Source organism: Glycine soja, chromosome 11 (genome assembly GCF_004193775.1).
Source record: "Glycine soja cultivar W05 chromosome 11, ASM419377v2, whole genome shotgun sequence".
Taxonomy (NCBI): Eukaryota; Viridiplantae; Streptophyta; class Magnoliopsida; order Fabales; family Fabaceae; genus Glycine; species Glycine soja.
The window spans coordinates 6,884,559-6,897,376 of NC_041012.1; the positions used below are offsets into that span (position 1 = coordinate 6,884,559).

The 12,818-nt window shown below is 34.3% G+C and overlaps 3 protein-coding genes across 3 annotated transcripts; 2 read left to right on the forward strand and 1 right to left on the reverse strand.

The window, feature by feature from the left end:
• Positions 1-216: 216 nt before the first annotated feature.
• LOC114377296 (uncharacterized zinc finger CCHC domain-containing protein At4g19190-like) lies at positions 217-6,789 on the forward strand. Its single transcript, XM_028335742.1, has 7 exons — positions 217-491; positions 577-639; positions 713-861; positions 976-1,092; positions 1,603-1,804; positions 5,341-5,458; positions 5,549-6,789. Exons 1-7 carry the CDS (start codon positions 279-281, stop codon positions 6,508-6,510), a joined length of 1,824 nt encoding a protein of 607 aa, XP_028191543.1. The 5' UTR covers positions 217-278; the 3' UTR covers positions 6,511-6,789.
• An 870-nt stretch (positions 6,790-7,659) lies between these two features.
• Positions 7,660-9,565, reverse strand: LOC114374371 (upstream activation factor subunit UAF30-like). The gene is made up of 2 exons (XM_028332009.1): positions 9,190-9,565; positions 7,660-8,087 (listed from the first exon to the last, which is right to left on the reverse strand). The coding sequence occupies exons 1-2, from the start codon at positions 9,460-9,462 to the stop codon at positions 7,962-7,964; spliced, it is 399 nt and encodes a 132-aa protein (XP_028187810.1). The 5' UTR covers positions 9,463-9,565; the 3' UTR covers positions 7,660-7,961.
• Positions 9,566-11,368: 1,803 nt separating this feature from the next.
• Positions 11,369-12,454, forward strand: LOC114376058. The gene is made up of 2 exons (XM_028333972.1): positions 11,369-11,655; positions 11,770-12,454. The coding sequence occupies exons 1-2, from the start codon at positions 11,470-11,472 to the stop codon at positions 11,983-11,985; spliced, it is 402 nt and encodes a 133-aa protein (XP_028189773.1). The 5' UTR covers positions 11,369-11,469; the 3' UTR covers positions 11,986-12,454.
• The last annotated feature ends 364 nt before the right edge of the window (positions 12,455-12,818 follow it).

A 12,818-nucleotide genomic window follows, 5' to 3' on the forward strand; every position in this document is an offset into this window, starting at 1 on the left:
ATAATATCAATAATAATATAAAACAGATTTTCTTTTACAATATGTTAATGTATTTAAAAGATAAACAGTACGAGAGAGAGAGAAAATATAAATCAAAATTATAGATTTAAAATTATAAGATATTAAAATTATAATTTAACGAAAATAATCTTAAATTAAAAATAATTATTTTATTGACCTTTCTAGACTGAAAATTTTGATTAGAGGTTTTACTTTTACAGTACTTTGATACACTTAAGAGATAAACAGTGTTGGAGAGAGAAAGAGAGAGAGAATCGATGGAGGGTGAGGAAGGAGGAGGCATAAGGCTGAGCAAGCGAATCGCGAACGGAGAGGTTGACTACAAGACCAAATCCGGCACCGCCTGGAGCCACTCCTATCTCAACCAGAAGCCATGGCACCCTCTCTCTTACCCCAACCAACGCCGCAAATGGATCGCCGAACAAACCCACGCCAATCGCCAACGCCGCACCGAAGAGGTTTCTCGCGAGGCAAGTCTTTTTCTCTCTTCATTCCAATTCCTTCCTTAACAACAATTCATCTTCTTATCCCTCTGTTTGCGTCTTATAATTGCAGTTCGCTCAGGAGCAAGAGTTCTTTCGCCAAACCGCTCTCATCTCCAAGAAGGAGAAGGAAAAGGTTCGAATCGCATCCTCTCTCTCTCTCTTCGTCTTTTCTCGTTTCTTGAATTTGAAATTAGGGTTTTGTGTAGGTGGAGCTCATGCAAGCTGTTAGTTTCATGTACGTTCGTCCTCCCGGTTACAATGCCGAGAGCGCCAAAGCTGCCGAGATGAATGAGGAGAAGAAGAAAGAGGACATGAGCAAGGGGCCTAGTGCTGATGATGGACCTTCCTCTTCCATGTACCTCCTTCATCACTTGCTTTGTATATCAATAATAACAATAATGAAACTAATCTGTTACTAGTTTTTAGTTTTTGTGTGATTGAATATGTTTGTTTATTACTCGTCTCCTAGGCCGCCGCAGAGTTCCTCGCATTTGAACGAAGAGAAGAAGAAACCGAGGCCCAAGGATGTTTTCGGGCGGCCTCTTCCGACTGAGGAGGAATTCGAAGTTCTTAAAAATGCGCCTAGGTATGTCGATTATTATTATTTTTTGTTTGGTTTGTGTGTTTATATTAATGCCTGGCTTGTGTATTCAAAAGCTGTCCAATGATGTGTTTGCTTATACTCTTCCAATGATGGCAGCCTTTGGTGTCAAGAGACGAATGTGTTGTGTGGTATTCCAAAGCTATCTAATGATATGCTGTTTTCCAATTTGGTTGGATTGCTTGGGAATCAGAAGTAGAATTGATTGTACTAGGGAATACGACCATAGATTTTTTGCAGCACATCGAGATTACTTTTGATTGTGTTGTCTCTATTATGGGCTAAATACAAGTTAGAACGAACCGATCTCTGAGAGAAACTGAAGTTCTTTATCATTGACTCAATTCGATAACTGGCTGGCTATTTTGACATGTTGATTTACATTTTGTCATTTTGGCATGGAGATGTATTATTCAAGTTTAATTGCTGCTATGAGACCCCATGAACTTCTGTAAACCTATTTAATTGTACTTTTAGTAACTGAATGGTTTTTAGGCTGGAAACAGGAGCTCCTGCCAGGGTGAAACCTTTTGGAATTGAAGTTCGTAATGTAAAATGCTTAAGATGTGGGAACTATGGTCACCAAAGTGGTGATCGCGAATGTCCCTTGAAGGATGCTATAATGCCTAATGAGGAAAGCAGATTGAAAAGAGATGATCCCTTGAATGCTATCCTTGCCCACACAGAACCTACTGAGGTTAGTTGCTCATTTAATTGAACAATTGTTTTTCAAATTTACAACTTAGTCTTTGACTTTGTATGTGACACCCTCTACCTTATACATATATGTACTAATAAAAGGAAAAAAAATCATAATTAATTAAAAGTTTTTAAAACACATTTAAAAAAAATCCTTTCAACAGAGTAAAAGGTTCACATTCACTTTCTTTTACATCATATTCAAATTTGTCCAAATAAATAATAAAGTCATCTCGGCTCGAATAAGGCTGTCTAAGACTTCATACAATTAATATAGAAACCTATATTCCAATGTCACATCCTATCAGAGCATCGTGTCCCGACGTCCTTCAGCACAAGGTTCCTTAAAGTAATTTACCTAATCATCTGTTCTTCCGAACACAATTTAAGATCATCACAGGATCCAAACCCAAAGAACACACAGGGAGTGAGTTATCACATTCCTAACTAATTGAGAGAAATAAGATAACATGTAAGTATAAATATCATATAAACAAAATAAAACTTATTTAAACATAATTCACGTCATTTCACCATTTTGTCACTCAACATCACAACACAACACATCTCATTCATTTTTACAACATTTACGTACTCAAGGATTAAAACACAATATCACCTAGTCAATCAATATCGATAAATACACAAGCGTTATGCAACATATACACTAAGACTCAATATTATATGCAATGTGGTACCATGTCAGTGAAAAACATCGTTAGGCGCCTAGGAGTACATGACAAGACAAACCAAACACTAGTAAGTTAGGTTACTTTCACTAGGTAAAATTATAGGGAGACCAGTCAGGATCATATTGTTTTGTGAGAATGCTCTAACCATGTGGGATCGACACAGGCTTATAGGAGCACTCAAATCGAGTGTATTTACCCTCAAGGCCTACACTCCGAAGAGTCCGTCAGAGCTTCTTCCTCCTGATTCGGGTCCAATCCAGAAAACATTTTAGCACACAGATTCTATTTATAAACTATCTATGAACTGTACAAAACACACAACTCCTCAATTGTTTTTAAAATAGTTTTATCTCGATTAAACTCGTCGGGTCCCTATAGTGGTTCTCATCACAATACTCGTCGTCCTTAAAGGGTCTTAGCATTAACTCGTCGCCCTTAAAAGGTCTTATAGTCGTGCGATTGTACAATTCATAGTTCATAACTCAATATATACAACATCTCAATCACATACATACTCAATGTATCACATACACTCAATCTCAATCACAATGATATAATCTCAATTTAACACGTTATCACACCTCATGAATCATATACACTTTACCTATGAACTATGCAATACACGCAACTACTCAATTGTTTTTAAAATCATTTTAACTCGTCGGGTTTTCACAGTGGGTCCCATCACAATACTCGTCGCCCTTAAAGGATCTTACAATTGTATGATTGCACAATTCATAGCTCACAACTAATTATACATGTATTTTACATCAAAAACATAAAAACATCAAGAACACTCAAATTTATCAATCAATTCTCATAAGAACATCAATTAGTACGTAAAACATAACAATATTGTATTTATAATCTTAAAGGAAAAATTATAATTCAATAAACATCCCAAAATAAACCTCAATTTAATTCTTTAAGGATCCATACACATGTTCATTCAAACTCCAATTGCGATAAAATCATCCCTTACCTCTAAGCGGGCTCACGTGTGTATTGCGACAGTGATAGCGGCATCTCTAATGATTTTCTGAGATTTCTCAAGTTTTTTCTCTAATTGCTCTAATAGGGTTTCCAAACGTTAAAAAGAAGGAAAAGAGATTGAAGCCTTCATTCCACTGTGCGATGAGTATTTCTCCCTCCACAGACATTATTTTGCAAATCCCAACAGTGAAGATGTGTGGAAATGAATCGCGAACCACATATCAAAATTTTACGACAATCCAACGGTTAACAAATCCGGGATCGTAGTTTTACCGAGACAGTTTTGGGTTTCTGCGAGAAAAGAAAAGGCTACGATGCAAAGTGTATTTCTCTCAGCTCCAACATGATTTCGAAATTTCCAATAGTGAGAATGTTCGAAAATGAATTCCAAACCTGGTGCTCAAATTTCACAACGATCCAACGGTGAATGAGTCCAAGATCATCGTTTTTCTGAGACAAGTTTGATGGTATGCAGAAAAAAGAGAGAATTTTGGGATGAGGAGAGGAGAAAACAAAATTGAGAAAAAGAGGAGGTATTGTCTGTGTGAAAACTGACCTAATGCTATTTATAGGTAGGGTACTCACAACCTAATATTTATTATATTTATTTATTTTTATTATTTTATAGAAAGAAACTATTTTATTTCCTATCAAATGAATAACCCTTTTTATTTTCTCTCAAATCATTATTTTAATAAAGTTATTTCTCCTTATTCATTTAATTACAAAAACCTCATCATTTTTTTAAAACTCTATTTATTTATAAATAACAATTTTTTTTTTTAAATTAGTTTACGAAAAATGGGATGTTACATTTTGGGTTGGTACACTTGTGTGTCGGTAGAGTTTAGTTTCATTTTTTGTTGACAAGTTAACTAATTTGAAAATGGATGTTCTAGGTATTCTCTTATTTCTAAACTCTTCTATTAAATAATTAATACATTGTTCTCCAAGTCCATTACAATATTTGAAGCTACGGAATTGCAATATACTTATCGTAACTTGCTTATAAAATGAATATAACTCGTGTCACTGTGAGATGGCTTACTTGTGATCACAAACTGGTGTTCACAAATGTTGAGAATTACATTTGCAAAAATGTCATTTCTGCCTATCTTACTTTAATCTCAATCCCAGTCTCTAATTAGTTCAAGATCTCTGGGACATAATTTCACGTGCAGCCAATTGTTGAATATGTGATAATTTAAGCAAGCAATTAAGAATTTAAATTTGGTAATTTGGTATCCTGCTGTTTCTAATTATATATTTTCATACTATTCAAGGGATAATGCTTCCTATACATCACACTACACTATCCATAGTCCATTCATTTCTATTACTTCATTGATAGATTCCTGCCCTATCATTTACAAGTTATGCCCATCTCTGATGAGAGTGGATTTCTGTGAGCTTGTTTTACTTTTGCTTGCCATAGCTGAAAATGAAAATGTTGTAGAGAGAGATTTTACCTGGAAAGCTTTTTTGAGTGAAATAATCAAAACGGAATATGCATTAATTTGGATGAAAAGGTTAGTTAAGAACTTGGAAAGGAAACACTATCCCTTACAGATGATGGGGAGAAAATGTGAATTCAGGAAGATTTTGAAAATTCAACCTTAGCTAGGCAATTTTAGATTGCCTTCAGGTTTTCTAAAATCCATAGACAATTTTAGCATACCTCCCGCCAATGTTCTTTATTGTGCTCATTTTGTTGCTGGGAACTGCATTTTTATATTTATGTCGTGCAAATTGTAGTCTTGATGCAATGAAGATGTGTATTACTATGCTTATGCTAAAAAGATGATATAATATTGACATGTTTTATGGTATTGTTCGGCAAATGATGCAGCCCCTAAAATGGGAGCTCAAGCAAAGGCCAGGAATCAGTCCCCCTCGAGGAGGGTTCAAACCAGATGATCCAAACCAGCAGATAGTTGCTGAGGAGGACATATTTGATGAGTATGGAGGTATGTACTAGCAGCTCTAATTTTTTAAGTTATGCCTTTTAACTGTTGCATATTTGTCCAAGGAAACCATAATTATTGCCTATTTTTCAGGTTTTCTTGGTATGGATAATATCCCCGAGTTATTAACCAACTTTTCTAAAAAACCGAAGAAGTCCAAAAGGAGCAAGCACAAAAAGCAGCAACAAATAAATTCAGATGGTGAAGCATCATTGGATGATGGAGAGCGGAGGTCTAAGAAAAAAAAGGTTAAGGTAAACAAAAAGAAGCGAGATCGTGCAAGGTCAAGCTCATCAGAAACTTCAGTCTCTGAAGAAGGTCATGGAAAGAGCAGACAGAAGAGTTCCCATTCATCAGAAGATTCGGACAGTTACAGGAATGATCGAAGTAGGACTAAACGAGAGCATTCCTTTTCGTCCAGAGTTTCTGACCGTTCTAGGCATGGTCTGAGTAAGCATAGCAGAAGAAAGCATGCTTATTCATCTGAAGATTCTGACAGTCAGAGGGATGATCAAAGTAGAAAGAATATACAAAAGCACAAGAGCAAAGATAGCAAAAAAAGACATTCATATTCATATGAGGATTCTGGTCCTGCCTGTGATCATGCTGATAACAGGAGCAGGGATGCACTTTCTTATTCATCTGACGATTCTAATCATCAAAGACAGCCCAAGGTTAAGAGGAGCAACCATAAGCACTCATCAACAGCCCATTGTGATTCTCAAAAGTATGACAGAATTTATGGTTTTGATCGCTACCAAGGAAATCGGAGCAGAGCTGTGCATTCTTATTCATCTGAAGATTCTGATATCCACAAGGATGATCAAAATAGAAGAATCAAACAAAAGTATTGTGATACGCCCAAGGGTTCTGAGTATCCTGAGAGTGATATGAATAAACAGAACAGAAAAAGGCAGTGGTATTCATCGAAGGATTCTAGTGCTGATGGATATCATAGAAGTGAAAAAAGTAGATATGAGCATTCTTATTCATCTGATTATTCTGATCATCGTGAGAAACATCATAAGTCAAGAAGGAGCAGCTACAAGCATTGAATAGTTCATTGCAACTGTCAAGCATCACAGAAATTATTAGACAAGGCAGAGTAGATCTTCGTAAGGGATGCCAAAATAGTAACCACCAATGCCATCGTTATGGCAGTGTGTCCATACAAAATAGTTGTTTGATGTATTAAAGAGGAAGTAAAAATTAGTGCACCATGAATTCGTTGTATTATTTGTGTTGTTTGCCACATTACCTTCGTGTTACAGAGTTGGCATTCCCTTTTTTATTTATTTCCTCCTTTTAATAAAAGATTTTTTTTTTTGCTCCTATGAGAATTTTTAGATTAAGTTCTTTTAAAGTTTAGAAGGTAAAATAATTCCAATCGTTAATAAGAAAACTAAAAATTGACATTATGTATCTTTGTATAATTCATGAATATGTTCTTTACCTTTCATTACATGAAAACTAAATCCAGAATTTTTTTTCACTCTTAATTAAAGCATTTTCATCCTCAAACACTTATAGACTATGGGACTCTTCAACTACTGAATTCAAACACGTTTAAACTCAATCAATTTATGTTTTCTTTTTCTTTTTATTCAATTTAATATTTTTAGGCTTTAATTTGTCATTTTTTTAATTTAGACTTAAGCTATTTTTTCATCCACATTCTTGATGTGAATATAACTGAGAAAGTTTGAATGCTAGCTTATAAGCTAGTCCCATTGACTCACATGATATATGACACTAATAATTTTAATTTAGAAAGCGATCACAAACCGAAGTTAGAAATAACGGACATTAAGCCCTTATTTCACAAAACTGAAAATAATGAAATAGCCGAATACAACACAGAACGAGAGAATGACAATTCAGTTCATTTTCCTTTAATAGTTTACTTTTCAATTTCTTATAAAGAATAGTGAAAGCAAAAAAAAATAATGAATCGTTAACTCGAGTAATTTATATGGGTGATATGGAATCACATTAGTTCATGAATAGCACGATTCAAAGTCATTAGATTCATGTGATGCAAATTGTTGGATAGTCAAATTATGTGCTTGTTTGGTTGAGCATTCACTGTTGTGAACATGCATCAACTTTGAAACAAAAATTACTTGTTTGTTCATTTTGAAATTTTTTACGTTGATTTGTTGGAAAACACATATCCTTGACTCAGATGCAAACACCTATATATCAAATCGTGTAATGTAAAATCATGAATAGCTGAATAACCATGGTGATGATGAACACAGGCTTGGAAATATCATCCATATATACTAAAACCCTAAAAATGTGAAACAAGACAGTGGAGCAAATAACACCACTTTCTTCTTTTTTGACAAAATAACACCACTTTCAAAAAACCCTAAGTCTGATACCACAAATTTCCATGTCTCTTACCGGTTTGGTCACAGACCACGTACTTGAAGACAAAATGACCTATTTAATGTACTAGAACAAGTTATAATCATTAACAGTACCATCAAAGCTGTGAATATCAGCCAGATTTCACAAAATGGCTAGACAGCAATTTAGCAATCTCTGTGAACCCAACCTTATCTTTCCCCTCAAAAATGGTCTTCAGCTTTTCATCACAAAAGATCTCCTTCTTATTTGCTGGATTCTGCAAAAGAATAGCTCTGTCATGCCATTGTATAGACAGCCAACAATGAAAAGACATGAACGGTGTGGACAAGATAAAAAGGTTCCATGAAACAAAATAAATTATCCTACTTCTATAACTAATGCCATGAAAACTTCCATGATACAAAACAAATAAAAAAAATGGAAAAACATACAGCAGAAAGATGCCAGCATAAAAAGAGAAAAAGCCAACAATGATCGAGATTGCTATCAGCAGCTCACAATTGAACTAAAGCAGCAAGCATCTCAAAGATCATGATCAAACAGAGACACTCCAAAACCAGCTCGCAAATAATATATCCCCCTTCCAAAAATCATATTATTATTGCATAATAACTATCTTAATACAAAACGATGCCTATTTTAGTCGCTGAAATTAGTCTCACTTTAGTCCATGACTTTGCAAATAATCATTCCCTTCAACCCCTTTGGGTGCATAGTGTAAAATCAAGTGAAAGAGAGCTAAAATGACTCACTTATTCCAACAGTAACCCTTGGAATTTCAAGGACAATCAGTGTGTTTGCTTTTGCTTCACGTTAGAAAAAATCGGATCCAAATTTTCACATTAAATGGAAAGCAACAAAATATAGCTTTCAGTTATTCACATCTTTACAAACATTCAGTGGTTTCAACAAAAAACCCAGCATACTGAAAGCACATTACAGCTACGAGCCTAAACCCTAAAGTGCAAAATGCCAAAAGCAACAAAATAATGTCATCACATTGCATTCGTTAGTACACTAATTATATGAAGCAGAGATAACGTTCAACATTGCATACAGAGAAGCACAAAAACAAACGAATAGCCTCAGTTCTGCAACAATACTAGTCAGCCCCAACTTAACAAGCACAAACACAAATTCAAGAGTTAAACCTAACATAATAAGCAAAACACAATATAGCAATCACCACAAATGAAAACCTAACACATAATAATAAGCACCAAATCAACCTATACAACCCAAACACGTTTATCTTTAGTGTGAAAAGTAAGCTCTACCGAGAAATGGAAGAAAAAAAAAACTGAAAAACGAAAATCGTAAAGAAAGACAACAGCATTGAACGAAAACGGAAACAAGACCTGAAGATTCTGCAGCTTGATGTAGGCCCAGACTTTCTTGACGGCGTCGGTTCGCGACACTTGAGGAGCGCCGAGGAAGTCTCCGAGCTCGGAAGACACCGGAACCACCTTCTGTATGCCGGAGTTGGTGGTCCTAGGCGCGGCCGGCTTTTTCACGGCGGCTTTTGCAGCGGCTCCGCCGGACGGAACGGGTTTCTTCTTGGCCGAACTCTTCGACGCCGCGGCCATGAACGCTCTCCCGGCGATCGCTCCGAAAACCCTAGCAGATGCCATGATCGTTCGCTAAAACCCTCTTTCGTTTTCTGATTCTGTAAACCCTAGAGTGCGGGAGAGTAATAAGAGTGTGAGAGTTGAGGTTTTCGGCTTCCTCCCTCCTCGATGATCCCACGGTACTTTTCCATTGTTACGGTTCTTACATTTAGGGATGACGTGGCTGGTTTCTATTGGTCGTGAGCCGCTGATGAGTTTGTAGAGGCTGACGTGCTCGAATTCGTGTGGTGCCCAACGCCTACATTTGAATTTTTACAATGAGTTTTTTCTTTTTGTGAGTTTTTCTCCCCCTCCGTTTCCCGCCTGTGCCTCCTGATGATATTGTTTCCAACAGTTTTTTTAACTTTTATTTTAGATTTAACGTGATTTTTTATCTATCATCTTTTGTAACGGGTAATAGATTACCCCTACTTGTAACTGACCCTATCTATTATTATTCTATATAGAAAGCATAGTGAAAATATTGTGGCAGACACATAAGTTACGTTTGTTTTTCATTTCCATATTAAATTGAGGATGTCCGACGTCAGATTTTAGTCTTATTTAAGTCTCTTTTTTTTTGTTAATGACCTGAAATTGGTTAAGTCTGATTCAAGGTGGGTTTTTTGTTTTCTATTAATATGCAAATTTACTTTTTTTTAAAAGTTCTTAATTATTCATGCACTCTTATATAATGTTGGATTATTGTTCCCTGGATACCATTGTCATTTTCTTTCTAACAACAATATCCAGAACAATTTTATTCTAGCACTTACTTTATTTGCATGAACATAAACCACATAATTTTTTTTTTAACAAAAATGACTAATGTGCAGTTTGTTGTATCTAAAAATAAACCAAGAAATCGTTATATTTTAAATACCACATTTATTACTTACTAAAGATTTAGTTTGTAAACATATTTTGAAATAAGAAAATGTAAATTTATATTAATATATTTATGGTATACATACTATAATATATATTAATGTAAATAGTTATATACATATATATTAATATAACTTATCAATTTAAAAGATTAATGCAAGAATTTTAATTCTTTATTGAATATAGTTATGTTTATTAAATATCTTTGGATCCAATCAACATAAAGGTAAAGTCTTCATCAACGGTTAAGCATTTCTTATTTTTTTCTTTAATTATTAATTAAAATATAATATTATGACTATTTTTTTCAGGAAATTAATCATTTTAAATATAATTATATATTTTAAAAAAATTAATCATTTTTGTCCTATTAACTAAATTTAAAAATAAAGTATGTATATATATATAATTTTTATCCTTAACTATTAATGAAACAAAGTGTAGTAAATTATTTTTAAATTTAATTACACATCTATAAAATTTTTAATTTTAATTATTATTATTTGTAAAATATAGTGTAAAACAATTAATTGAATATAATTTTAAACATCATAATGGCATAATATTTAATATTAATACTTTATCTAAAAATTAATAAAATTAACATTTCAATTTTGTTATGACAATAATTTGATACGACCACATTATTTAATCATAAATGATGATTTATGATAAATTTGTAATCTTTTATAATAACCTATCTTAAAAATCATAATAATAAGAATAGTTTATAATTCTAATATGTTGACCGTGTAAGTTTTACAATCCATGATCATTCAATTCTAATTTAAAATACGCATTTACAATCAGAAACTAGCTTATGATAATTTTGTTAGTTTTTATAATACAACAATTATATTAAAATATAGCTTAGGCATGAATTTCAATTGTTTGATAATTTATATCGATAGTATATATCCATTATTTTTTTATAGAATATACTGAACTAAAAAAATTAAAAAATAAATACTATGTCTATACTTTATACTTTATAGTACTTACACAGCAAAAATAAAAAATGAACTCCTTCAATATTAGGTATTTTAAAATTATTTGTTACGAACACAATGTTCTTGTTGATTTCTATAAGTTAGAAGGAAGGGTGGGAGCAGCCGCAAGCAAGAGGTAGCGAATCAGATTGAGATGGGGTCGTTTGGTCGGAGAAGCATGTCCACTGTGGCGAAAGCGGTGGAGGAAATCACCGGCACTGGCAACACCAAGATCCGCAAATCTTCCAGCGAGCTCTGCACCTTCCTCGGCATCCCTCGCCAATCTCGTTCCGAAATCGCTCTCATTCTCTCCAAGTTCATCAAACTCTATAATTTCAAGGTTCACCCACACATCCCCCCCCCCCCCCCCCCCCTCCCCCCCAATTTTATTTAACACTGTGGTTAGTAATGTTGAAATTAGGGTTTTGTATTGACAGTGATTTGTGGTGTGCAGAGTCCCGGCATTAAGAAGGACAAGATTTGGGAGCAGAATTTGCAGACACTGTTGCGTGGCAGAAACAATGTTGGTTTTCCTGAGATTGCGAAGATACTGTCTCCGGAATTCGGTCATGGCGCGATTAATGTGAAGGACAGTAGTATTGGGGATTCTTCCGGGGACGCCACCAAGGGGAAAGGCCCTAAAAAAAAAGGGAAGTCCTCTAAGAAGTAGGATAGGACTTGCACATGCTTTGAAATCACCTTCTTCTATGACCCAATTAAGTTTGATGTTTGAAAGTTGAAAATTTTAGCCTGTTGTGACTGGTTTGGGTATTGTGTGTTGTTGTCTTCACAATAATTTTAGCGCATCCATTACTTACATGATATGCTTGTTCATTGGTTCAAGGAACAGCAAAAACTGTTTTGTTTTTTGATCTTTTGTTTGTTGCCATAGAAGTTAAACAATTCAGATATTATGCCCATCAATGGGTGGGGGAAATGGCAAAAAAAAGAAAAAAAGAATGGTCATCTTCTCATTTCAATTTTGCAATGCTTGCTTGCTATCTTCAAACCACCCAACCATAATTTAGCATTTCATTGTATGAAGTGCTGTCATGAACTATGAACAGTAGCCAAAGATGTTGTAGAAGTTCTGTGGTTGTTTCTTTTAAAGGTATTAGATTTGGAGTTTTTTTCTTTCATTTTTCTATGGCTGCATGTCATGTGGCATAAACATCAGTTTTCTTCTATTGACTGTTAGTTACTACTTCCTAGTTTCTTTGTTTCCTTTCTAATGTACCAAAATAAAGCATTACTATACTCCCTGTATATAATTAAACTGGTTAGATAAATGATAACTAAATTTGAAGATAATATTATGTAAATTGGTGATTAATCCATTTTGACAATTAGCATATAATAAGATATGGTAGTGCAATACTTGATATAGAGTTAAAAAGCATGGTAATCATTTTTTTATAAAGTTGAAGTTGCTTGCAGCTTAGGGAAATCAATTCAATAGGTTAGTAGCGTGTTGAATTAACGTTAATTCCCGTTGAACATGAA